Source organism: Microcaecilia unicolor, chromosome 1, assembly GCF_901765095.1.
Source record: "Microcaecilia unicolor chromosome 1, aMicUni1.1, whole genome shotgun sequence".
Taxonomy (NCBI): Eukaryota; Metazoa; Chordata; class Amphibia; order Gymnophiona; family Siphonopidae; genus Microcaecilia; species Microcaecilia unicolor.
This window is the reverse complement of record NC_044031.1, coordinates 533,054,125-533,081,349: the sequence shown is the minus strand read 5'-3', so window position 1 is coordinate 533,081,349 and position 27,225 is coordinate 533,054,125. Positions and strand designations below refer to the sequence as shown.

General features: G+C 42.6%; 1 protein-coding gene across 1 annotated transcript in view; it reads left to right on the top strand.

Moving 5' to 3' along the window:
• MMP16 (matrix metallopeptidase 16) overlaps window positions 1-27,225 on the top strand; it is a 645,160-nt gene that overhangs the window by 369,499 nt on the left and 248,436 nt on the right. The window contains exon 4 of the mRNA XM_030216285.1: window positions 15,028-15,332. Within this exon, the coding sequence (XP_030072145.1) occupies window positions 15,028-15,332 (305 nt within the window). The remainder of the gene's footprint in view (window positions 1-15,027; window positions 15,333-27,225) is intronic.

Below are 27,225 nucleotides of genomic sequence, written 5' to 3'. Positions count from 1 at the left end.
TTAAAATCCACCCATCTACCCTGATGCTGCACCTCTGTGTACTTTTCCCAAAACAGGTCCAAACCTCGCCCTGTTAAGAAACTAATATCATATTCAGGGATTCCCACAGGGTGTATGCATGCATACAAATCTTCAGGGATAAAGCCAAGGGAGAATACCATTCTTAAAACAACCTCTCTAGGTGGTGCTACCCCTGTGCCCACCCAACGCAGCTGGACAACATTTCGACGTTTTGGGGTAACACCGCTCCCGGGACCCCGCAACGGACCAGAAAATGGATTTCCCCTTGTCTCCATGTCTGACTCCTGCCTCCCCTCCTCCTTCCCTGTCTCTGCCCCTCCTCCCCGTACTACTGCTGCAAAGGATAAAGGGGCTGATACCAGTATGCTCCCCCCTTCCCCACTCCCTTCCTGCCTTCCTCCCCTCCCCCTCTCTTCCCCTCCCTCCTCTCCCATGTCCACTAACCCCACTATGTTCAGTTCACTTGTGCTGTTTCTGTCTCTTCCCCCTCTGCAATATTCTACTTCCAGTCCTTTGCCAGTTGCTGCTGTTCCCAACCAGCACTCGTTCCCTTGCTCTGCAACTGTCCCACTCAGACCAGGTCTGGGATCTGTCTCCTCTTGTAGCTGACACTCTCCTTCATGCACTTTCTCTGTTTCTGACACTGTCATACTCAGTCTGAGTCTTGGCTCCGCCTCCTGGTGCAGCTGACACTCTCCTTCATGTACTCTCTCTGTATCTGGCACTGTCTTACTCAGTCTGGGTCTTGGCTCTGCCTCCTGGTGCAGCTGACACTCTCCTCCATGCTCTGTCTTACTGGGTCTGGGACTTGGCTCCGCCCCCTGGTGCAACTGACACTCTCCTTCATGTACTCTCTCTGTATCTGGCAATGTCTTACTCAGTCTGGGTCTTGGCTCCACCTCCTGGTGCAGCTGACACTCTCCTCCATGCCCTGTCTCACTCGATCTGGGTCTTGGCTCCGCCTCCTGGTGCAGCTGACACTCTCCACAATTCTCTCTCTCCTTTCTGGGACTCCTGCTTTGATGGGCATGAGTTTCTGAGAAGCTCCCTTCTGCTCTTTCTTCTTGTTTCTGAGTGGCAGAATCTATTGGGAGCCCCTGCCTGTCACTGAGCTTCCCCCATGATGTCATCAGCACTTCTGATTGAGATTGGATGGCAGCTCTTGGACAGCCCTGCTCAGAGGTCTGCCCTATCAATTCTGTCCATGAGTGACTGTGGTGTTCCCACGATGTTCCCGCCCTCTGTCCACCATATTTGCTCTCAGCTTCTTCCATCTCTTGTAGTACTCCACTACTCCATTCCTGTACTTTCCCATCCTCTTTAGTCTCTGTCTCCATCTGCAAAACCCCTTGTTTTGCTCTACTTTCCCTCCCGTTGTTCCTGGTAACTTCTGTACTTGCTCAGTGTGTAGTGATTCTTCTCCTACCTCAGCATTCAAACTGTTCTGATTCTCCTCAGCATTCAAACTGTTCTGATTCTCCAGGCTGTCTTTCTTCTCTGTCTCTCCCAGCAAACCTGAGCTCTTCTCTGTGGGTTCGGCTATGCCCTGCCAGCTCTCTAAGTATAAGGGACGTTTTTGAATTTTTTTCAGTTTCATAGCTCTTTTGTGTTCCAAACTTGCCAGGCTCTCTTGCTGCATGCAGTGCTGGAGCCCCTCCTTATCCACAGTACCTGCCACAACTGGACTAGGAGCCTCTGTTCTACAAGGCTGGTAAGTGGATGGAGCACCTAGCTCTTGGGAATCCTGTAGGAAATAAAATACTGGTGATAACTGGGAATTATTTGTGTCAGTCTTGTCTTTCCCTCCTTCTGGCTGCTGCTGTTTCTCTTCCCCTGCTGTCCCTTCCAGCATAGCCTCTGGGGTGTCTGGAACCACGGAGTCCTGTGTGTCTCTGGGTTCTGCTTCCTGCTGGATCTGGGACTGCGTCTGGGTCTGCTGCATGCGTTCCCTGTTCAGGAAAACCTCACGAAGGGGATTATCTCTGCAGTTCTTTAGTTTTTGCAGCTGCCTTTGTTTTGCTGTAAGCCGCTTCTGGAGTGCTTCAACTCCCTTAACATACTTGTCTCGTGGGCCAGTGGAAGCCAGGTTACACATAGTTTTTGCTAGCTTCAGCCGCTTCCTCAGTACCTCTATTTCACCTTCTACTCGATTCATTTTCTTCACTGATCTAATTACCTCTTCAGGAGTCATATGCTGGGCCTCTTTCTTCTGCCAGGCCCTAGGCCTGGATTCCTTCTCCTCCTCTTCTTCCTCACTAACGTCCTCTTCAGACTCTCCGCTATTCTCTTCCACCACCTCTCCTCTGATACTGGATGCAGAGAACCCTGCTCTGGAACCCGGGCCCTGCCTTCCTGCCCCCTGTTCTTCACCCAGCTTAGGAATGTTATGGCCAGGACTTACAGTCAGGGTGAGCTGGCTCCTCAGCAAGCGCTGCTGGGCTCTGGTCCTTCCTCCGTCCACAGGCCTGGGCTCTCCTGGTTCTCCTGGTTGCATGCTTGGGGCTTGGGTGGAGGAAGCCTCCCCTTCATAGTATTTCTCAGCTCCAAGTGTGCTAGGCCTTTCAGCCTGGGGCCCTCCTGCAGGGGGGCCCCCTCCCCTCTGCATTGTTCAGCAGCCACAGGGTACAGCAGCTCTCCTTTCAGCACCTCTTCACCACAGGTCTGTACTCTGTGTGTGTGTGTGTGTGTGTGTGTGTGTGTGTGTGTGTGATTTATGAGTGAACTCATTTTTTAAATGAAATGTCAGTTTGCAATATACAAGACTAACATTTGAAAGAAACATGAGTGCTAAAGGAAAAAAAATCAGATGAAATAATCAACAAGAAACATCATAAAGTAATAACAGCACTAATTTTAAGTTCCATAGTTGGGGTAGGGGGGTTCAAAGTGGAGATAAATTAAAAAGAAAACCAAATTACTGGAAAATGCAAAACAATAAGCTTCAACAGATGTTATCAGCAGGTTCAATACCAACTAGACAGAATGTGCCTCTGGGAACACCTTTTCAGGTGGATGGGAGATAGGTTTATCATTCAAAAAGGCATTCAGCTGAGAAGGCTCAAAAATATACTTAATATTGTTATATCACATATTACATTTTTAAGGACATTTCAAAAGAACTCTGGCCCCTATTTCTTGGGTCTTTGAGCAATAAAAACTGCCCCCTTCTCCTTTGAGTGGCCCTGGCCATGTCCAGAAATACCCATATCTGAAGGATTGCTTTCTATATTTATAATACATTTTCAGTATATTATCCCTGTCTACTTCCAAATTAAAGTGGCTTACTTTATATGAGTATATTCCTAGGTGAGTTCAAAGTGTCCACAGAAACATTTGCTACATCACTATCAGAATTAGTAGATTGAATATTAAAACAATTAACAACAGAAGCGAGTCTGCTTACAAATTCAAAATATCGATCATATATTTCTTCAGCATACTCTCAGCAGATAGACATGAAGTTCTAGGAATGTTTGTAAATCACAGGTCTCTTGATTTAGACATATTTTCTATTTTTCCAATCTTCTATGAATCCCTGTCAGGGACATAATCGAAAGAGAAGGGCGCCCATCTTTTGACACAAATTGGGAGATGGGCGTCCTTCTCTCAGGGTCACCCAAATCGGCATAATCGAAAGCCGATTTCGGGCATCCTCAACTGCTTTCCGTCATGGGGATGACCAAAGTTCATGGGGGGGTGTCGGCAGCGTAGCGAAGGCGGAACGGGGTGTGGTTAAGAGATGGGCGTCCTTGGCAGATAATGGAAAAAAGAAGGGCATCCCTGATAAGCATTTAGCCAACTTTACTTGGTCCCTTTTTTTCACGACCAAGCCTTGAAAAGGTGCCCAAATTGACCAGATGACCACCGGAGGGAATCGGGGATAACCTCCCCTTACTCCCCCAGTGATCACTAACCCCCTCCCATCCTCCCCCCAAAAATTAAAAAACATTTTTTCCAGTCTCTGTGCCAGTCTCAAATGTCATACCCAGCTCCATCACAGCACTATGCAGGTCCCTGAAGCAATTTTTAGTGGGTGCAGTGCACTTCAGGCAGGTGGACCCAGGCCCATCCCCCCCCCACCTGTTACACTTGTGGTGGTAAATGTGAGTCCTCCAAAACCCACCCGAAACCCACTGTACCCACATGTAGGTGCCACCCTTCATCCCTAAGGGCTATGGTAGTGGTGTACAGTTGTAGGGAGTGGGTTTGGGGGGGCCTCAGCATTGAAGGTAAGGGAGCTATGCACCTGGGAGCAATTTGTGAAGTCCACTGCAGTGCCCCCTAGGGTGCCCAGTTGGTGTCCTGGCATGTCAGGGGGACTAGTACACTATGAATGCTGGCTCCTCCCATGACCAAATGGCTTGGATTTGGTCATTTTTGATATGGGCATCCTCAGTTTCCATTATCATCGAAAACCGAGGTCGCCCATCTCTAAGGTCAACCATCTCTAAGGTCGACCTAAATGTTGAGATTTAGGCATCCCCAACCGTATTATCGAAATGAAAGATGGACGCCCATCTTGTTTCGATAATACAGGATGCTCTGCCCATTCACAGCGACGTCCTCAGAGATGGGCGTCCTTAGAGATGGTTGTCCCCATTCAATTATGCCCCTCCACATTAACTTTAACAATTACTGTTGCCAGTGTATTCAATTTTTCAAACTTTGAATCTATGACTTCTAATCTTTTAATTCAGTCAGCTGAAGTGAATGATTCACAGATGTACCTCATAAGATAGATTTAAATCTGCCAGACAAAAATCTTCCCCAAATTGTCAATAGCTTGCCAAAGTGATTCTTTAATTACTTTTTGTGGCTTTACTAACAGAGACTGATGTATTTCCAAAGTTCTATATAGAATAAATTGTTGGGACACACCAGAAAGTTCCAAAGCTTCTGCAGCCACAGCAGTATGGGCACCCAGATCTCCCAGGGCTAATGCTACAGAATTTGTACCTGAAATTGGTTTATGCAAACCGATATTAACCAGCCCAATATTGTTAATTCCACGGGCATCCACGGTGAAACTGGGTTGTACTGGAAGCTTGTGTTCTTTGAGGGAAAATGATGTCAGTGAAAGCCTGGGGAGAACACCCCTACCGCCCACCGCCCAATCTGTTGAAGTAAATCCTAGTAGCTGCTCAACCAATACTACAGTTGGAGCTGAGCCACGTTGAACAAATCCATCCAGCAGACTAAGTACTGGGGCTGATAGGGGCTGGACTGCATCCATTTGGCCTTTCCTCTTTTTCCACATGAGAAGAGAAGAAACAATTTTTAAAGGCAAAGGCACAAGGGCCACAGGATCACCTTAGCGGCTGCCATCTTGCTCTGCTCAAAGAATGCCTACATGTGGTACACACTTAAGTATATACCATCTTTTTGACATGCATACCTATATGTGTACATATACAGTCAGTTTTTAAGAGCCCCTTTCCTCATATAGAGCAAGCTTTGCACATGGAAAAAAATTAAGAAATATTACTCCATATGTGGTTTCATCACATCCAGCTTTAGGAAATTATTATGAGGAAACTTTAGCAGATCCCTATGGAATGTAAATGGAATCCAATGGAATGTAAAGTTTGTCTGTGCTTTCCATTATGGCAGTCAGACTTAGGGCTTCTTTTAGAAAGCTGTGCTAGCGATTCCCGCACGGCAAATGAGGGGAAGCCCATAGGAATTGAATGGACTTCCTTTCATCTGCTGCACCGAGAATCAGTAGCCTAGGAGTCAGTTAAAATCCCCATTGCAGTTTCATGTGATCTTTGGCAGATCTCTTATACCCTCCATTGTCTCAAGTACAACGTAGACTACTAGTTCTTTGGGGACAAGACATTTTCTATTGTACCTAAATGTAACCCAGGAAGAATTAGTAAATAGGAATATTTGTTTTAGGCAATAAATAATATGGTGTGTGAGAAGGGAAGGGTGTTTTTTCAATCTCCTCTGGGATATGTGATTAGGTAGTTGGGTAGATAGGGAGGAAGTCAGTCAATTATATGTTTTATCTGTGTAATTTAATATGTGTGCTTTGCTGGAAACAATAGCATATGGATATGAAATAAATGAAAAGAAACAAATGTGTTTTAAGATGTCGCATATTCAGGTAGTGAGAATGGACAGAGAATATTCTCTCTTTAGGGAGTGGAGGAGTAGCTTAATGGTCAGTGCAATGAGCTGAGATCCCAGGGAATTGGGTTCAGTTCCCACTGCAGCTCCTTGTGACCTTGGGCAAATCACCTAACCCTCCATTTTCCAAGGTACAAAAACACCTCAGATTTTGAACCCACTAGGGATAGCAAAAGTCCCTGTATGTAATATGTCCTACTACTACTTATCATTTCTATAACACTATTAGATGTACGCAGCGCTGTACACTTGAACATGAGGAGACAGTCCCTGCTTGACAGAGCTTACAGCTCTGCATACTTCTAGTAGTGCTATAGAAATGATATGTAGTACTTTTGATGCAGGTTTAAAAATATATGTATCCATCACCATTTTTCTTTCTAGTCTCTTTCCTCAAATCTGCTGATCTAAATTTTTAGAAAGCATTTCCCAAAGTGCCCTGGTCATCTGCAAATTGAATTATAGCCATGCCGATTATCTCTGAGTCAAGCACTTTAGTCGCTTAAGGTTACAGCTGCAGTTTTGGTTTGAGCAGAGATGTTTGGCTCAACTAGAATTCACTTTTTCATTGCCTAAGACACTTTATAAATGGTTTTTAAACCATCTTAATTGAAATCAGGGGAAGAAAAGAAAAAGTGCATTCCTAAAAGAGACTCCAGTGCCAGGCTTAATGCTTTCATCAGTTTTTACTTTTTAAACAATTCCACTTTTTAAGAGAAAGAAACTGCAACTTTAGCCAGTGGCTTGAGCCTCTATTTAACCCCCCCCCCCCCCCCCCCCACACACACACACAATCTTTAGACTGAGCAGTGTAGCTATAGTCATGGTGGCTGATTTTTCAAGGATTTTTCCAAAAGACACACAATGTTCATGAATTGACCTTTCCGTAATAAATACTCAATATAAGTGTAGTACTGTGGGACAAAGTAGGTTGAAAATGCTAGCAAAAACCTTGACATCTAGTAATTAAATATCTATGAAAGAGAAGATGTAAGCTACTGTTTAGAGCCTTAAATGTATTTATTGAGAGAACAATGCAGCATAATTCTGAGTCCACTGAAAATCAGACCTTGAGCAAGTTATGTGTTTTCCAATGTCTCTATTTTTCATTGTAATTGATAAAAATTATAATAGTAACAATAGTGATACCAATGTTTGTTTTTGTTTCATCTATATAAGAACATAAGTGTTGCCATACTGGGACAGACCAAAGATCCGTCAATCCCAGTAACCTGTTTCCAACAGTGGCCAATCCAGGTCACAAGAACCTGGCAAGATCCGGAACAGTAAATTAGATTTTATGCTGCTTATCATAGAAATAAGCAGTGGATTTTCCCCAAGTCCATCTGAATAATAGCTTATTGACTTTTCTTTTAGGAAATTATCCAAACCTTTTTAAACCCTGCTAAGATAACTACTTTTACCACATTCTCTGGCAATGAACTCCGGAGTTTAATTATATGTAGAGGGAAGAAATATTTTCTCTAATTTGTTTTAAATTTACTACTTCGTAGCTTCATTGTGTGCCCCCTAGCCATAGTATTTTTAGGAAGAGTAAACAAGTGATTCACGTCTACCCATTCCACTCCACTCAGCATTTTATAGAACTCTATCATACTCTCATCAGCTGTCTCTTCTCCAAGCTGAAGAACACTAGCTGCTTTAGCCTTTCCTCTCATGGAAGTCATCCCATCGCCTTTATCATTTTTGTCACCCTTCTCTGTAGCTTTCTAATTCTGCTATACCTTTTTTGAGACACAGTGACCAGAATTGCACACAGTAATCGAGGTGCTGTCGCACCATGGAGTGATACAAAAGCATTACAACTTTCTCATTTTTGTTTCCATTCTTTTCCTAATAATTTAGGTAATTATCCCCAAGATTCTGTATAGGTTGCCCAAATTTGGGCATATAATTTTGTGTATGGCTAAACTGGTGATAGCAATGTTAACTACTACTTCATGGAAGTAGTTACATGCAGATCCTTATGCCTAATTCTATAACCAGCATGCCCAACATACCTTGCACACAACTCCAAAAGGGGTGTGGCCAGGGGAGGGGCATGGGCATGTCAGGTGCATTCCCAGGATTTCGGCATGCAGTTATAGAATACTTGCAATTTCACACCTAACTGACAATAGTTGGTGCAATCCTTTACACCAGTCTTTGGCTAGCGAAAGTGCTCACACCGAAAATTAGGCACAAAATTGAGTGCTAAGCTAGTACTCTGTAAAGAAAGTTCTAAGCAGAATTGCTTTTATAGAATTCACCAGTGTGTTTTTTCTAGCAAAAATGGTGCTGGTACTCAAATGCCAGGCCACTCTTCAGGAGTGGGATGATCACTGAGGGACCGACCCCCACAATAGCCAGGCCCCCTGCAACCAGTCACAGAATCTATGACAAGGCAGAATTGGTGTGTAGAGCCTGAGCTCTTTCATTTAAAACTTGGAGATAAAACTTGGGGACCATGGGTCAATTTGGGCAGACAATGGAAAAGGTGCCGGTACTCAGTACCCTCAAGTATCCCCTCAAAAAAGCCCTGGAATTCACACTTAGTGCACATGATACTGGTGCCTAAGTTTGGGTGACTTATACTTCTATCTCCCCTATTTTCATCCAAATTGAGAAACCTAAAATTTAGGGTCCCCTTTACTAATGACCAGTAAAAGGTTTCAATTACCATTTATTAGTTGCAACGGTTAAAAATGCAGTAACTTCATAGCCACTGAATTAACTGATGCATGTTGCCCAGCATCTTTCCATGCAGTTAACACATGGTAAGTATATTGTCTATGTTAAGTGCATAACAGATAACATGGATGCACTTAATGCCACCTACATGATGATAGTTAAAGAGACAATGCTGCACGATGAATGCCTGTTCTATAATAGCTTCTAGGTGCCTGGATTCCATTATAGAATACTAGAATAAACTTTCATTGATATGCCTAAGTGGGTGTATGCATTTAGACATGTCTATTTATAGCTGCCATTAATAAGTAAGTGTGCAAGTGTGTCATGCAATGTGCATAACTTACAGTATTCCGTAGGTTGTGCATGCAAGTGACGGCCCTGCCCATCCCATGGTATGCCTCTCGGGGATAAGCACTGTGGCACTTATGCATGTTGTTATAGAATTGCATATAGTTGTAAGTGGCTCTTTGCTGTGCATTTACATGGGCGAGGTGCATATAACTGCATGCACTCCGTTATTGAATTGCCTTTCCAATGTGCACAGACCATGACCATTCCCTGCCTCTTTAAGTTCTATGTATTTAACCTGGAAATTAAATCATGCTGTCAAGCTGCCGTATTAACCATTAACATGAGCATGCATTAAGAGCTGGTGCTGGTGTGTGCAAATCTGTGTATTAAGCCCTTAATGCACATTAGTAAAAAGGTCCCTTAAGTCTGCAATTCGTTTGCATGGATTTAGGGGGGTGTTTACTACTGTGTAGTAAAAGCTGGCATTTTATCACACCTTAATTTAATGTGCGAGTAGCTGACCTGCAATAACACAGTGCCACAGCTTAGTGACTCCTGTGGTACAGAATGAAGCTTGCAATGAAACCTCATAATGCTGCTTGATTCTTCTCCCAGGGAGCATTTTTTAAAGGAGCCAGCTAGGGAAAAATAGAAGCAGCTCCTCCTTCCCCTCTCCCCTGTCCACTTCTCCCTTGATGACCCTCCCATCCCCAATAGGCCAGTTTGGACATTTCTTTAAGCCATTCTTAGCAGTCTAGAGGAAGCCAGGTAGGAACAGTCTTTCTGCTCCTATTCATGTCTGTTAAAAATTGAGCCCATGATCCTTAGTGAGATTACCACTATTCTATTCTATTCAGGGTTTTTATATTCCACTAAAATCAATAAAGAATCTAAGCAGGTTACATAAGTATAAAACCTAAACTAGAAAGTTAGGAAAGCTTACAAAAATTAGTCATTCAAATATTTATCAAATAAATAAGGTTTCAGTCCCTTGCGGAGTTGTAGATAACTTGAGATCATGCAAACTTGTACAGGTATAGAATTCCACAACTTACTAGCCTGAAAAGAAAAAGAATTGTCATGGATTCTTTTATAACGAATTTTCTTAACAGAAACCACAACAGTAAAGTAGAATAGAAACCAGAGCTCCTTCAGGCTACTCCTCCATCCTTAGGAGTGGAGGAATAGCCTAGTGGTTAGTGCAGTGGACTTTGATCCTGAGGAACTGAGTTCAATTCCCACTGCAGCTCCTTGTGACTCTGGGCAAGTTACTTAACCATTGCCCTGGTACAAAATAAGTACCTGAATATATGTAAACTGCTTTGAATGTAGTTGCAAAAACCTCAGAAAGGCAGTATATCAAGTCCCATTTCCCTTTCCCCTTTCACATTACTGGATAAGCCATCAACTATTGGAAGCAAAGAGGAACAATTCACCTACAATATATAAAACACAATACAGGTAATCATAAAAACTATCCAAGCATAAACTGGTAACCAATGCAATCATCTAAGCAGCAGTGTCACATGGTCATATCATGAGTAACTATAAATCAATTTAGCTGTTGTATGTTGCAATAATTGCAACTTATTAATTAGTCATGAATTTATTCCACCATATAAAGTGCTACAATAATCTAACTGTGGCAATGTTATAGCCTGAACCAGTATATGAAAATGTTCTATAAAGAAAGCAGATCTTATTGCTCTTAATTGGTGTAGTTAAAAAAATAACTTCTTGAACAGATAATTTACCTGTAGATCCATCGTCAACTGAGGATCCAGAATAATTCTTAAAACCTTGGAAGATTTTTCACATTTCAACTGCTCTCCAGAAGCTATAGTTACACTACTGAGAACTAAGGATACATCATTACAGAAATATAGCAACTTAGTCTTGGCTGCATTAAGGGGCCCTTTTACTAAGCCACATTAGCACCTACATGTGCCCAATGCATGGCAGTTCTTAGTTACTACCCGGCTACTGCGTGGCCCAAGCAGTAATTTCATTTTTTATGCATGCGTCAGAAAATATTTTATTTTCTGGCACGCAGGCGGTAATTGGCATTTGAACGCGCATTGACCATTACCACCCGGTTAAGGGGTGAGACCTTAGCTAAGTCAATGGCTGGTGGTAAGGTTTCAGACCCTAAATGGACACGCGTCAATCTTCATTTTGCCGCACATCCATTTTCGACCCACCCCCCCCCCAAAAAAAGGCATTTTACAGGTGCACTGAAAAATGATTGTGTGCATGGCCAAAACACACATCTGCACTACCGCAGGTCATTTTTCAGTGCACCTTAGTAAAAGGACCCCTCATTTTCAAAAGATGAGAATTAGCCCGAGTGAATCAAAGCAATACACTCGGAAATAGAATTTTGTAACATTAAAAAAATGCCATTACTGGGATCAAAACAAATATATCATCTGCATATGAACAACCACCAGATGCATCCAGAACTGAATCCATAGAACTCATAAACACATTAAAAACAGGCAAGAGCAACTGGAGGCACCTAGATTTAGGAATAGAAAGGTGCCTATTCTATAAACTACCTTAGTTCATTTCCAGGGATGACCAATAGCTCTCCTAGTCCCCAATAACTTTAGAAATATTTAATTTAACACAGACTATAATCTTACCGCATAACGCTTAACAACAGTATATCTAACCAATAAGAATGTATTCACCTAATGTCTTACTTATAAATCTGTAACTGTTATCCCACTAATGTTGTAAACCACACTGAACCCTAAACAGGGGATATTAGCAGTATATAAGACTTAAATTGAATTGAATAAAGAAAAGTCATAATGTAATTTTTTTTACAGAATACTAGCATAAGAGGCCAAAATTGTGCCTGTATTCAAGGAATGAACAATTAAACCAGCTGTAGAGCTGGTGTAAATGATTGAACCTAGACTGCACAAGAATATGCATAGCTGATAAGATTACATGTGTTAATATGTGCCCTGACCACACTATAGCCAAACTCTGCCCATATGAATGTCCACCTGCAATTTATATGTCAACACATTTAGGCATGTAACATAGTAGATGACGGCAGAAAAAGACCTGCATGGTCCATCTAGTCTGCCCAAGATAAACTCATATCTTGAATTTGTACCTGTCTTTTTCAGAGCACAGACCGTATAAGTCTGCCCAGCAGTATTTCCCGCCTCCCAACCACCAGTCCCGTCTCCCATCAACTTAGTGAAGCTGCTCATTTACACACATATGTGTTCACTAGACCTGCCATCATTTACACATGCTCTTGTTGCCTAAAACTAGGAGGCTCCTTACAGTACTTTTCCCCATCAGCATTTGTTCCTAAGTAATGAGCTTGGATTGGTTTAAAAATGGGGACCTTCTACTTAAATAACCAAAGAGTATTATATACTCTTAGGTGGTTAAAGAATATATAAAAAAAAGAAGGATAAGTATGTACTGCATTTTCCCTTTAGGCTGGTGATATTTTTTAGTGTTAATTGCAGTCAGTAAGGTAATTAACATTTCATTTAAACTAGGACAATGAGGTTCCTTTTGATCAGGAAATACATTCAGCGTTTTAGAAGTGCTGTGTTCTAACTGCGTAGAAGATTAAAAAGGCTCCTACCTTTAATGGATGCTATCACCCTGCTCTTTAATATTTTACAGAAGTGAAATCAATCTTGAAAGGACTTAGAATAAAAAGACTAGACCGGTGAGAATCAATGAGATGATCTATAATGTGATCCAGCATTAACCCTGAATTCTATATATGGCACTACGAGTTGCATGTGTCCAAATTTGCCTGAGCAACTTAACTGAATAATGAGGCAATGCGTGCTGAGAATTGGGTCATAACAGTCAAATACTGATGCCAATTGGCATTAATTAAAATCTATGTGCGTATTTTTATGCACTCAAATCCGCACACAACTTTTATGCATGGGTCCAAAAAGGGGCATGGTGATGGGAGGATCAGGGGAATTCCTTTAATTTATGCATGTTATAGAATAAAGTGGATTCACACCTAATTTAGGCATGGGGATTTACACCAAGGTTTCATTAGTGTAAATGGTGATGCCCAAATGTAGTTGCGGTTCACAGTGCTAAGCGCTATTCTATAAATGACGCCTAACTTAAAATACTATTTATAGAATACTGCTTAGCGTTATTTTTTTGACACCATAACTTCTTTCCTGTTTACAAATAGGATAATTTTCTCACTGAGTTTGGCCTTTTATCCAGGGGCAGCTCTATAATTAGGTCAACTGATTCAGGGGACTTAGGTGCCAATTTTCAGGGAAAGGCTTCACTTGCGGGGAAAAAAAAAAGCCCTACAAATAAGCAGAGAGCAGAAGCTAGAGGCAATGCATGCCATACATACATCACTTTGTTGCCTTTGTTGCTCTCATGCTTCCTCCTTGTTGCTGGCCTGCCTGCTGTCCTCCCAGCGCTTATCTCCCTGGTTGCCTCAGAGCATGCCCTGCTGCCCTCACCCTCATGGTCCACCAGCTCTCTTTCTATCTCCCTGCTAACACTCCCCCCAATCCACTAGCTCTCCTTCCATCTTACTGCCACCCCACCTCCCCAGTCCATCAGCTCATTTTCTATCTTCCTCCTGGTCCCATCCCCTCCCAGTATGACTTCTCTCCTATTCTTCCTGCCCCCCCCCCCGATTATACCTTCACGTTCCATCTAAAACAGGGCTGCTGAGAGACTGGGCCGGGCCCGGGGCCCCGCCCCCTCTGCCGCAGCCCCCCCTCCACCCACCCCCTCCGTTCACCACCGGGCCGGGCCCCCCTGAATTCAAATCATAGCGCCTCACCTTGACCTCGCTCCATGTGAAAGAAGCGCAGCAGCAGCAGTCTGCAGATCGCCTCCCTTTGGGCCTTCCCTCCCTGTGTCCTGCCCTCGCACAAGTTGAAAGTTGGGTGGATGGGAGGGAGAGATGTTCGGAGGGGTGGAAGGAAGGGTGGGAGAGATTCTGGGCTCAGTTGAGGGGTGGTTGGGATGGAGGGAGGGAGAAAAGGGACAGGAAGATGCCAGGGTGAAGAGATAAGTTGACCTCCTTGGGTATGGAGAGGAGAGAGAGGGAAAAAATGCTGGACTACAAATGTGGAGCAAGGGATTGGGAGGGGAGATGCTAGGAATGGTTGAACCTTCTGGGAGAGGCCAGGGGATGGTTGATGAAGACAGTGAAAACAGAAGGAAGAAATGTAAGGGGGAGTAGATAAGTGGAATAGGAGGTGGGGAAATGAGTGAGGTGGGAAATGGGAGAGCTAGGGGTGAGAGAAGGAAATGAAAAGTTGATAGGTAGTTGAAAAGTGAAAACGAGTAGAGTGATAGGGTACAATTTTAGTGAACAGGGAGGCAAAAAAGGTAGGAGAGGACTTTAAGGGATAGATCAATATGTCAGAGACAGGTGTACTAAGGGAATGGAACAAGACAGGAAGAGAAAGAAGAAATAACAAATGGACAGTGGCCCCTGGAAACAGAATTAAAAGAAGACAGGAAAGAAGAAAAGAGAAACTGGGACCAACCTGATAGAAAAATAAATCATCCAGACAAATATAGAAAAACATGTTTTATTTTGAATTTTATTAACTGAAATATGTTAGCTTTGGGAAATGAGCATGGTGGATATATATGTATTGTGTCAGGACAAAAGAAAATGCATTTATGTTTTAATTTCTCCAGTGTTGCAGTGCATACCAAATTTAACGTCTTAGGGTTTTCAGTACAGTTTTTGTCTTCATATTTCTAATTTGTGATCTCTTTTTCTGTTTGCCTTGAGCTGCCCCTGATTTTATCAGCATAGATAATTTCAATTTTCCAGGCAATCATGGTGTAATGAGTTTGAGTTATCACTGATTATTCTATTTTTTTTCTTTGTTTCAGCATAAAGAATGTCACTCCAAAAGTGGGCGATGCAGAAACCCGCAAAGCCATTCGCCGTGCCTTCGATGTGTGGCAGAATGTAACCCCTCTGATGTTTGAAGACGTTCCTTATAGTGAATTAGAAAATGGAAAAAGGGACGTGGATATAACCATTATTTTTGCTTCTGGTTTTCATGGAGACAGTTCTCCTTTTGATGGGGAGGGTGGATTTTTGGCACATGCATACTTCCCTGGGCCTGGAATTGGGGGAGATACTCATTTTGACTCTGATGAGCCATGGACCTTAGGAAATCCTAACCACGATGGTAAGAACTGTTTTAACAATTTGCATGAAAAAAGAAAGAATGTTAATATATCTTAATGTGACTGCTTGAACTACAACTAGTAATATAATATTTATTTATTTATTTATTGGGTGGGGGGCGGGTACTGGTAACCTGAGTTATTAGTATCTAGGTCTCATTTCATAAAATGGGACCTTTGGTAAAAATAACACAATGTAATGGTGGCCCATATTGATAACTGTGTTCCTTAGTCAGAGGTGTGCTGGTAAATTTTTAACAACAGGCTCTCTCCCCGGTCCACCTCGGCGCCCCCCCCCCCCGTCCACCTCAATAAAGAATCTAAGCAGGTTACATAAGTATAAAACCTAAACTAGAAAGTTAGGAAAGCTTACAAAAATTAGTCATTCAAATATTTATCAAATAAATAAGGTTTCAGTCCCTTGCGGAGTTGTAGATAACTTGAGATCATGCAAACTTGTACAGGTATAGAATTCCACAACTTACTAGCCTGAAAAGAAAAAGAATTGTCATGGATTCTTTTATAACGAATTTTCTTAACAGAAACCACAACAGTAAAGTAGAATAGAAACCAGAGCTCCTTCAGGCTACTCCTCCATCCTTAGGAGTGGAGGAATAGCCTAGTGGTTAGTGCAGTGGACTTTGATCCTGAGGAACTGAGTTCAATTCCCACTGCAGCTCCTTGTGACTCTGGGCAAGTTACTTAACCATTGCCCTGGTACAAAATAAGTACCTGAATATATGTAAACTGCTTTGAATGTAGTTGCAAAAACCTCAGAAAGGCAGTATATCAAGTCCCATTTCCCTTTCCCCTTTCACATTACTGGATAAGCCATCAACTATTGGAAGCAAAGAGGAACAATTCACCTACAATATATAAAACACAATACAGGTAATCATAAAAACTATCCAAGCATAAACTGGTAACCAATGCAATCATCTAAGCAGCAGTGTCACATGGTCATATCATGAGTAACTATAAATCAATTTAGCTGTTGTATGTTGCAATAATTGCAACTTATTAATTAGTCATGAATTTATTCCACCATATAAAGTGCTACAATAATCTAACTGTGGCAATGTTATAGCCTGAACCAGTATATGAAAATGTTCTATAAAGAAAGCAGATCTTATTGCTCTTAATTGGTGTAGTTAAAAAAATAACTTCTTGAACAGATAATTTACCTGTAGATCCATCGTCAACTGAGGATCCAGAATAATTCTTAAAACCTTGGAAGATTTTTCACATTTCAACTGCTCTCCAGAAGCTATAGTTACACTACTGAGAACTAAGGATACATCATTACAGAAATATAGCAACTTAGTCTTGGCTGCATTAAGGGGCCCTTTTACTAAGCCACATTAGCACCTACATGTGCCCAATGCATGGCAGTTCTTAGTTACTACCCGGCTACTGCGTGGCCCAAGCAGTAATTTCATTTTTTATGCATGCGTCAGAAAATATTTTTATTTTCTGGCACGCAGGCGGTAATTGGCATTTGAACGCGCATTGACCATTACCACCCGGTTAAGGGGTGAGACCTTAGCTAAGTCAATGGCTGGTGGTAAGGTTTCAGACCCTAAATGGACACGCGTCAATCTTCATTTTGCCGCACATCCATTTTCGACCCACCCCCCCCCCAAAAAAAGGCATTTTACAGGTGCACTGAAAAATGATTGTGTGCATGGCCAAAACACACATCTGCACTACCGCAGGTCATTTTTCAGTGCACCTTAGTAAAAGGACCCCTCATTTTCAAAAGATGAGAATTAGCCCGAGTGAATCAAAGCAATACACTCGGAAATAGAATTTTGTAACATTAAAAAAATGCCATTACTGGGATCAAAACAAATATATCATCTGCATATGAACAACCACCAGATGCATCCAGAACTGAATCCATAGAACTCATAAACACATTAAAAACAGGCAAGAGCAACTGGAGGCACCTAGATTTAGGAATAGAAAGGTGCCTATTCTATAAACTACCTTAGTTCATTTCCAGGGATGACCAATAGCTCTCCTAGTCCCCAATAACTTTAGAAATATTTAATTTAACACAGACTATAATCTTACCGCATAACGCTTAACAACAGTATATCTAACCAATAAGCCATTCGCCGTGCCTTCGATGTGTGGCAGAATGTAACCCCTCTGATGTTTGAAGACGTTCCTTATAGTGAATTAGAAAATGGAAAAAGGGACGTGGATATAACCATTATTTTTGCTTCTGGTTTTCATGGAGACAGTTCTCCTTTTGATGGGGAGGGTGGATTTTTGGCACATGCATACTTCCCTGGGCCTGGAATTGGGGGAGATACTCATTTTGACTCTGATGAGCCATGGACCTTAGGAAATCCTAACCACGATGGTAAGAACTGTTTTAACAATTTGCATGAAAAAAGAAAGAATGTTAATATATCTTAATGTGACTGCTTGAACTACAACTAGTAATATAATATTTATTTATTTATTTATTGGGTGGGGGGCGGGTACTGGTAACCTGAGTTATTAGTATCTAGGTCTCATTTCATAAAATGGGACCTTTGGTAAAATAACACAATGTAATGGTGGCCCATATTGATAACTGTGTTCCTTAGTCAGAGGTGTGCTGGTAAATTTTTAACAACAGGCTCTCTCCCCGGTCCACCTCGGCGCCCCCCCCCCCCGTCCACCTCGGCGCCCCCCCATCCACCGCTGCGCCCCCCCTACCTCTGTGCCCCCCCCTAAATTGCAGAGCTGGCCATAGCCGGGGGGGAGGGGGCAATGCATTACTCTCTCCAGGAAAAAAAATTAAATGATCCCAGATTCCAATCTAATTCATGTTTAATATGGGATAAAATGCCATAAATAAGTAAATAAATATAAACTTTTAACGTTCAGCACCTGATTCTCAAAGTGGACATATTCCCAACACTATAATGAAAATAAAATTATTTTTTTCTACCTTTGTTGTCTGGTGACTTTGTTTCTCTGATCATGCTGGTCCAGTATCTGATTCTGCTGCTCTCTATCTGTTCCCTTGACTCCGTTTCCAGGGCTTCCTTTCCATTTATTTCTTTTCTTTCCTCCTTTCTTCTTCATTTCTGGTCCTCCACAGACTTGACTGTTCAGTGGATCTAGCTTCTTCGTATTTTCTCCATCCATGTGCAGTTTCTCTCCTCAATTCCTTTTCCCTCATCTAATCTCCTTCCTCTATCTTCCCTCCATGTCCAGCATTTCTTCTCTCTCCCTTCCCTCCCCTCCATCCATGTCCAGAATTTCTCTTGCTCTTCCCTCCATCCATGTCCTGAAACTCTCCTCTCTCCCCTGCCCCCCTCTCCCTATCCATGCCCAGCAAGTCTCTCCCCTGCCCCCCTCTCCCCATCCTTGCCCAGCAGGTCTCTCCCCTCTCCCCCTCTCCCTATCCTTGCCCAGCAAATCTCTCCCCTGCCCCCCCTCTCCCCATCCATGCCCAGCAAGTCTCTCCCCTTCCCCCTCTCCCCATCCATGCCCAGCAAGTCTCTCCCCTGCCCCCTCTCCCCATCCATGCCCAGCAACTCTCTCCCCTGCCCCCCTCTCCCCATCCTTGCCCAGCAGGTCTCTCCCCTGCCCCCCTCTCCCCATCCATGCCCAGCAAGTCTCTCCCCTGCCCCCTCTCCCCATCCATGCCCAGCAACTCTCTCCCCAGCCCCCCTCTCCCCATCCATGCCCAGCAGGTCTCTCCCCTGCCCCCTCTCCCCATCCATGCCCAGCAAGTCTTTCCCCTGCCCCCTCTCCCCATCCATGCCCAGCAAGTCTCTCCCCTGCCCCCCTCTCCCCATACATGCCCAGCAGGTCTCTCCCCTGCCCCCCTCTCCCCATCCATGCCCAGCAAGTCTCTCCCCTGCCCCCCTCTCCCCATCCATACCCAGTGATTCTCCTCCCTGCCCTGCCCTTCCCTCACGCTCCCAAACATGTCCAGCGAACAATGTCCTTCGCCCCCACCCTCCCCTCCCGCTCCCATCTGTCTTTTTTAATTACCTCTGTCGAAACCGCTATTTAAAGCCCTGCTGCGTGCAGGCCGTCTCTCCAGGCTTCCCCTGCTTGCTTCGGTGATGTTCGTGCCCTTAGTCCCGCCTTCGCGGAAAAAGGAAATGACGTCAGAATGACGTCAGAAGGCGGGACTAAGGGCGCGAACATCACTGAAGCAAGCAGGAGAAGCATGGAGAGACGGCCTGCATGCAGCAGGGCTTTAAATAGCGGTTTCGACGGAGGTAATTTAAAAAGTCAGATGGTAGCGGCAGCGGGAGAGTGGGGCGAAGGACATCGTTTACCATGTTTCGGAGCGGCAGGGGAGGTAAGCATGGCCTGTGATGGCGCCCTCCTGCCATGCTTACCTCCCCTAATGGAGCCGGCTCGCCCCCAACAACAACTGGCTCACAAGAGCTGTCAAAATTTAACAAGCGGCTCTTGCAAGCCGGACAGAGCCGACTCCAGCACACCACTGCCCTTAGTTCATTCTAACATGAGTCCCAGAGCAGTTCACAATTGACACAGATGTTAGACATGCCAGAAACATAAAACATGCCTACGCAGTAATCCAAACTGATTCACAGAACCCCTGCCCCCAAATCTACTACTACTACTACTACTTATCATTTCTATAGCGCTACTAGACGTACATGAAGATACAGCCCCTGCTCGACAGAGCTTACAATCTAATTAGGACAGACAAACAGGACAAACAAGAGATAAGGGAATATTAAAGTGAGGATGATAAAATAAGGGTTCTGAACAAGTGAATAAGGGTTAGGCGTTAAAAAAAATACTATACAGCAATACCGTTTTACTAAATAAGTTTCTTGAGCAGCTTTTACCGTTTCTGCTACTAGAATGCTTTCTCCCTGTAAAACTTTTGATTATTATAAGAATATATCAAGAAATAACTCGCTAACACCTTTCACGGATGACAAGCTTTAGGCAAGAAGCACACCTCAGCAACTTCATAGAACCAGCTGACTACTCTCTAGCAATTGGGAGACGGTGGCCTGCCACACCTTTAGTGGCAGGCCACACTACACAATACTCACACTTCCCAAATCCTTAACCAACCACTAATAATCATGATACTACCCCCCCTAGTAAACAAATACATTTTTTATTGTTTCCAGAAAGTGGGCAGTTGGGAACTGCTGCGTGGTCCAAGGAAACTTATTCCACAACCTAGGAGTGCCAATAAAGAAGATACAGGCACACACTGTATCTGAATGAGCTACTTACAACCCAGGGATTGACATCAACCTCTCATTCTCTGAACGTAGACTCCCAGGTTATACCATCCTACTTAGGGCTCCCAGAGTGGTTTTCATGGCATAATCAGGTAAAATCAGAAAGCTGCAGCATATTTAATTTAAAAGACACAGTGGCGAGTTTTGGCTTGATCCCTGCTGGGAATACTACATTGACTTCCTGTAGAGATGAAGGTGCAATCTAAGATTTTAGGTTTGGTTTTTCATGCATAATATAGATCCAAAGAATCTAGCCCAGAAGTTAGTGAGGCACGCTATTGTGCTCAGCCTGGTTCTAGTCAAGAGCTGTGGTTGGAAGTTCCTTCGCTACACCGTATTAGAGGTTCACACCTGTGAGCCTGAGCCTTTTCAGTGGCTGGCCCTCTTTTGTGAAACAAGCTCTCCTCAGATATTCGTAGGTTTTATCAGTACACTAAAGAGTCGATATTCAAAGCGATTTAAATGGTCAGAAACAATTCTTGGCCATTTAAATTGCTTGTCCAGGGCTAACAGAATATATTCAGTTGTACTTAACTGGATACTGCAGTTTAAAATGCCTGATTAACGCCTAAACTGAAACCATCTACTTTGTAAGTGTTCTGTCAGCAGAGTTGCCACTTAGCCGGTTAAGTGCCAATATTCAGCCCTTAACCGACTAAGATAACCACATAAATAGGACCTCAACACTATCTTTACATGGTTCATTATAGAAGGTTATGTGCTGAATATCGCATTATGTTTTAGCTGGCCTCGTATATCCGGGTATTCATTACCAGGAATAGAGCCAGCGGTGGTCAGCAAAACATTGATACCGCCAGCTGAATATCAGCCCCTAATTTTCAGAAAGCTCTGAAAATCTAGTTGCTACCAGGGAGTATGAGCTATGGATATTTTGGTGTTTGGAATGCAAAGTGTTAAGGAAAATGTCACTTTAGAAGTTTTAGGATTATTGGAATATTAAGAATTGTATGTTGGGTGATAGAGTGGGATGGGGAATTGCATGGTGGAAGGTGTATGATTTATATATACATTGCTTTGATATCTTTAACTAACTGGTGAGCAGTATATAAATAACAATACTTCCTCCATAAGGTATTTCAACCCCATTCCTCTTAAAACCTTAAACATTTACTAAATTAATATTTTGAATTCACTTCTCTCTTATATCTGAACAATTAGATTATCCCTCATTAAAAAATCAAATAACAAGATTTGTTACCTTTGTATATACAGTACTGTTGCTTCTTCCATTTGTAGCAATATTAGAAAAGTGAGGCATTAAAAAAAACACAGGAAAACAAGATGTAAGGTGTTACCAAGAAACATTAATAAACTAGTGGGACCAAGCCCGTTTTGTCCAAAATGAAACAGGCCCTAGGAAGGCTCTCATCTAAGCAACTTTTCTTCTCTCCCCTGCCCTCCCCTCCATGTCCAGCGATCCCCTTCCATCCCCTCCGTGTCCCGCGATTCTGCCCTCCCCTCCATGTGCAGCAAATCTCCTCTTCCCTGCTCTCCCATCCATTTCCCGAGATTCTCTTCTCTCCTCCCATCCCATCCATGTCCATCGATTCTCTTCTGCCCTGCCCTCCATGTCCCGCGATTCTGTCCTCCCCTCCATGTACAGCAATTGTCCTGTGCCTTGCCCTCCCATCCATGTCCCACGATTCTGCCCTCCCCAGCGATTATCCTATGCCCTGCCCTCCCATCCATGTCCCACGATTCTCTGCTCTCCTCACATCCCATCCATGTCTATTGATTCTCCTCTTCCCTTCCCTCCCTTCGATGTCCTGCGATTCTGTTCTCCCCTTCAGCGCAGCGTTCCATTGCCTACTTGCCTTCAGTTACTTTCGTTCGGAACATCCTGATGTCAGCTTGCCTCCAGTGTTCCTTTCCCTCTCACTGTTCCGCCCTCTGACATCATTACGTCTTTACGCGAGGGTGGGACAGTGAGAGGGAAGAGAATGCTAGAGGCATGCTGACGTCAGGATGTTACGAAAGCAGCCAGCCAGCCAGCCAGAGAACATTGGAGGTACAAATTATATTAGATAGGTGATATCAGACAACAGGACAGTGATTCTTAAGCTCAGCTATAAATTCCTCCAATCATACATAAGGCTTTAATCATCATGTTTACGTGTCAAAATTATACAATTGTGTCACTTGAAGGCATTTGCATCTATCCAAAGCCTCTGAACATTCATTGAAAATACTTGGGTGTACAAAGGAGATCAGCAGGTGCCATATGTGTGATGGAGCCAGTGCTGAGATTGTCATCTTCATAACAGTGACATGAAGACTTCAAGCTACTATGAATAGGAAGAGCGACAAACTATGAAATGAGGACTTCCCTTGGTCATTCTCTCTCAACTCTGGTGGAGGTCTTAGCTAGCCAGTTGGAGGAGGGGGAGAGTGACCTGGCCCAGGGAGGCTCTTGTTTGAGGAGATGAAAGAAAGGGCAAGGAGAGTTCTGATGGGCACAGATTTGTTTTCTCTGGTGCAAGGTGTGAAGGTGATTCTGAGGACAGTGCATCTTCTTTGGGAGACTTTATTGTCTGATAGGGAACATCAAAAAGTCATTATGGCCCCCATTGGACCTTGTGTTAGCCACTTGAGACAAATCAGAATATTTAACTATACCTCGAGTAGATATAGTTAAGTATTTGCATTGCAGATGAGTTAATGCAACTCATATTGACTTCAGCAATCTCCATGTGACAGAACATATTAACATATTAATGTTTAAGCCTATGCAGACTCTGCATTAAAATAAATGTGAACTAATACACACATGTATTAAAGAGAATACAGTATTAGTGTACACTTAACTAGCATTGACATTGGTTTTAACATATCAATGCTGCAGTACCCTTAAAATGCTTTAGTATATTAGACCTTGTGTTATCACAAGGATGCACAACTCATTCAGTGATAGAAGTCATTATGTTGGTTAATATAGAGTTAACAGAACCAACTTTTATAAGCACCAAGCCTTTAATTTTGAAAGGAAACCTCAACTGTATTATTTTCTTTTTCTGCTACGACTTTAGAAAGGACAGACCTCATTTCACTTTCACTCTTATGATGCTGAATTCAAGTAGTGTTTAACAACATTTGGATTAAATAGTACCATGAGGGTAGATTGAGGCTGAGTCATGGTGCAGTTCATTTCAGATGTCTTTGAAATGGGGAAAAGGCAATGCATTCCAAGTTTATCAGTGAGAAAGTTAAAAGAAGATTAAAATGAAAATAGAATTCATTTATTCCAGAGTGCGTTAAATGAGAGGTGAATTTAATCACTGATGGATGGTGGGAGCTAGTCTATGAAAACAGTATTTTGTTTGTCAGGGAACAAAACTTAGATTTAGATTTTATCAAGATATTTGTGGTCTGCTGATAACGAAGCTTGCTTTATTTTCTTCATAGACTGCAGATGAGAATTTGATTACTGGGTTTGTCAACCACCAGACTAATTTTTACTGACAATAGTAAAACTTTAATAAAATTTAGACAACTTTGCTTGTGGTGGCTACGATAAAAATAAATACAGACTTAGGGTCCCTTTTACTAAGCTGCGATAGGGCTAATGCACGGATAGCGTGTGCTACATCGACACTACCACAGGGGTAACGCAAGCATCCTACAGTAGTTTTAAAGTTAGCGTGCGCTGTTTCCCATGCTAGAAAATAATTTTCTATTGTCTACCATGGGGGGCATTCCCAGCAGTAATTCGCAGCACGCAGCCACATTACCACACATTATCTGAATACCGCAGGAGTAGTGCGTGAGCCCTTACCAAGTAAATGTGCGGCATTAAGGGTTCAGGCAGTAAATTGCCATGTGCTGCTTTTAATATTAGAGAGTCAAATTCAAGAGACCTTTCAGTTCTAGTGTGGGGACTTTATCTGTATGTGTTTATAATAATATCTCAAACACTATCAAATGTATTAAGTTCATAGATAGTAATTACTTCCACAGTTTAACACCAGTATTATTTTTTTATTTATTGCATTTGTATCCCACATTTTCCCACCTCTTTGCAGGCTCAATGTGGCTTACAAAACATCATGAGTGGTGGAAATATAATAGAAAATAGACATTTAGTGTTACAGAAAATCTTTGGCAACATGATAATGAAACATGATAGTAGTAAAGCAAGCAGACATTAAAGACAGTTCTTACTAAATGTGGAGTTATGTATATTCACATTGGTTAATCTTTATGGTAAGCCTTGTTAAAGAGATGGATCTTCAGTAGTTTGCGGAAGCTCATTAGTTCGTAGATCGTTTTTAAGTTGCGCGGCAGTGCGTTCCAAAGCTGTGTGCTTAAGTAGGTAAAGCTTGACGCGTGCATTAATTTGTATTTTACACCTTTGCAGTTGGGGAAGTGCAGATCAAGGAATGTTCGTTGACAAAACATTACTTGGTTATTAAACGGGGATCTTCAGAGTTTTTGACAGCATACACCATCCAGGAACAACGCCCAAATGTAATCATGGTGCTGCTCACATCCTCATTGGTCTACCCGTATAACTCCTCTATTATGACCTTTTTTCAATTTTCTATCATTGTTATATTGTTCTCCTTAATTAGCATCTTCCAGATACATTTCAAAATTGGAGGGTTAAGTGACTTGTTCAGAGTCACAAGGAGCTGCCTGTGCCGGGAATTGAACTCAGTTCCTCAGGACCAAAGTCCACCACCCTAACCACTAAGCCACTCCTCGTCCCTGCGTGAACTAATTTCACGCTTTTTACCACGGCTTAGTAAAAGGGCCCCTTATTTTGGTGCAGCCATTCAAGAAAAATGCTTAAAAATCACTACACAAATCCCAAAAGAGGTTTAATAGTATATCTGATTAGGCTGCAAAAAGTATTCCATGGTAACTCGAAAGGCTATGTTGTAACTATTACTGGTGTGACCTGCATCTACTCTGCAGTTACCAAAGAGAACAGACCTTTACTGCAAGTTAAAAGTGCTATCAAAAATACAGTAAAGGATCGTGACATCTATAATGCTATCTTGCCATAGGACCCGCAACATTAATTACTAAGGGGTCCTTTTACAAAGGCATACTAGTGTTTTTAGCACATGCTAAACATTAGAGTCACCCATATATTTCTATGGGCATCACTAGTGTTTAGTGCTTGCTAATGATCAGCACACCCTAAAACTGCTAATGCACCTTTGTAGAAGGACCCCAAAATTTTCCCATGCCTCATGGACCCCTGAAGGGGTCAATTACACAATCTCCCTTGACATCAGTTACACAGATTCCCAACTCCCAGACATGCACACAACCCTCCTCCCCCCCCCCCCCAATATTAATTGCAGAATTACTGTAACCTCATAGACTCCTCCAGCAGGCTACCACAACTTCTTACCACCAGACCCTCCCCAGGCACACTTGCCTTGTAGGCGGCTTGGGCTCAGAATAGTGGCTGTGAGCCATATCAGTGCTAGATAGATAGATAGATAGATAGATAGATAGATAGATAGATAGATGTGTGAGGTTGAACACATATATGGATATCCGGATGAAAATTGTCTATGTCGTGCTTATTCAGGATGTATGCTGTCTTGGGTGAATTTCTTCAAAAAGGCAGTAAAAAAAAGTTCTAATAAATGAATAAATCAAACAGCTTTAAAAGATAACATTTTGACCAGCATAACACTACCCCTTTTTTTAAAATGGATAACCTTGGCTATTAAAACAGCCAAATTTATCCATATGTGTTGTCTAATCTCTGCAATATTTCTATTGCAAGTGTGGGACAGGGGTAATTGTGTGTGTGTGTGGGGGGGGGGGGGGGCTTCAACAAATTCACATCCCAGTCCTTTCTTCACTCTCTGCATACACACAGTCCAATAGAGCGGATTCTCTTTCAGGAAGAAGGGATTTCACTTCAAGACCTTGCTCCCTTCAAACAATACATTGAGACGGATATGGGGTGTTCAGACTCTCTTTATTGAAAATAAGTGTAAGTTAGTTACCACTTTGAAGTAGTTTTTCTGTCCTGAGGTTGTAATGCTCTACACTCTTCCTTTATCGGTGTAGGTGATCCCTTTCAATAATAATCATCTTTGTTTGGGGCAAAGGGTTTCCTGGTTTCTGGGTCAAACCTTTTCCATTTGGAATCAAACCCACAGATTATTCTTTATGAACTTAATTTCTACACAGATTCTTACCAATAGAAATAATCTAATACACAGTACATAAGTGTTGCCATACTAGGACAGAGCGAAGGCCCATCAAGCCTAGCATTCTGTTTCCAACAGTGGCCAATCCAGGTTACAAGTACCTGGCAAGATCCCAAAACAGTACAATACATTTTATAATGCTTATACTAGAAATCGTGTTTTACCTCAGCCATTTTATCTCCAAGCTGAAGAGCCCTGGCTGCCTTTCCTTATAGGGAAGTTGTCCTATCCTTTTTATCATTTTCGTTGCCCTTCTCTGTTCCTTTATAATCCCACAGTATATTTTTTGAGATGCGGTGACTAGAATTGCACACAGATTTGAGGTGCGGTCAAACCATGGAGCAATACAAAGCATTATAGTCTTCTCATTTTTGTTTTCAATTCCTTTCCTAATAATACCTAACATTCTATTTGCTTTCTTAGCTGAAGCTGCACACTGAGCAGAGGGT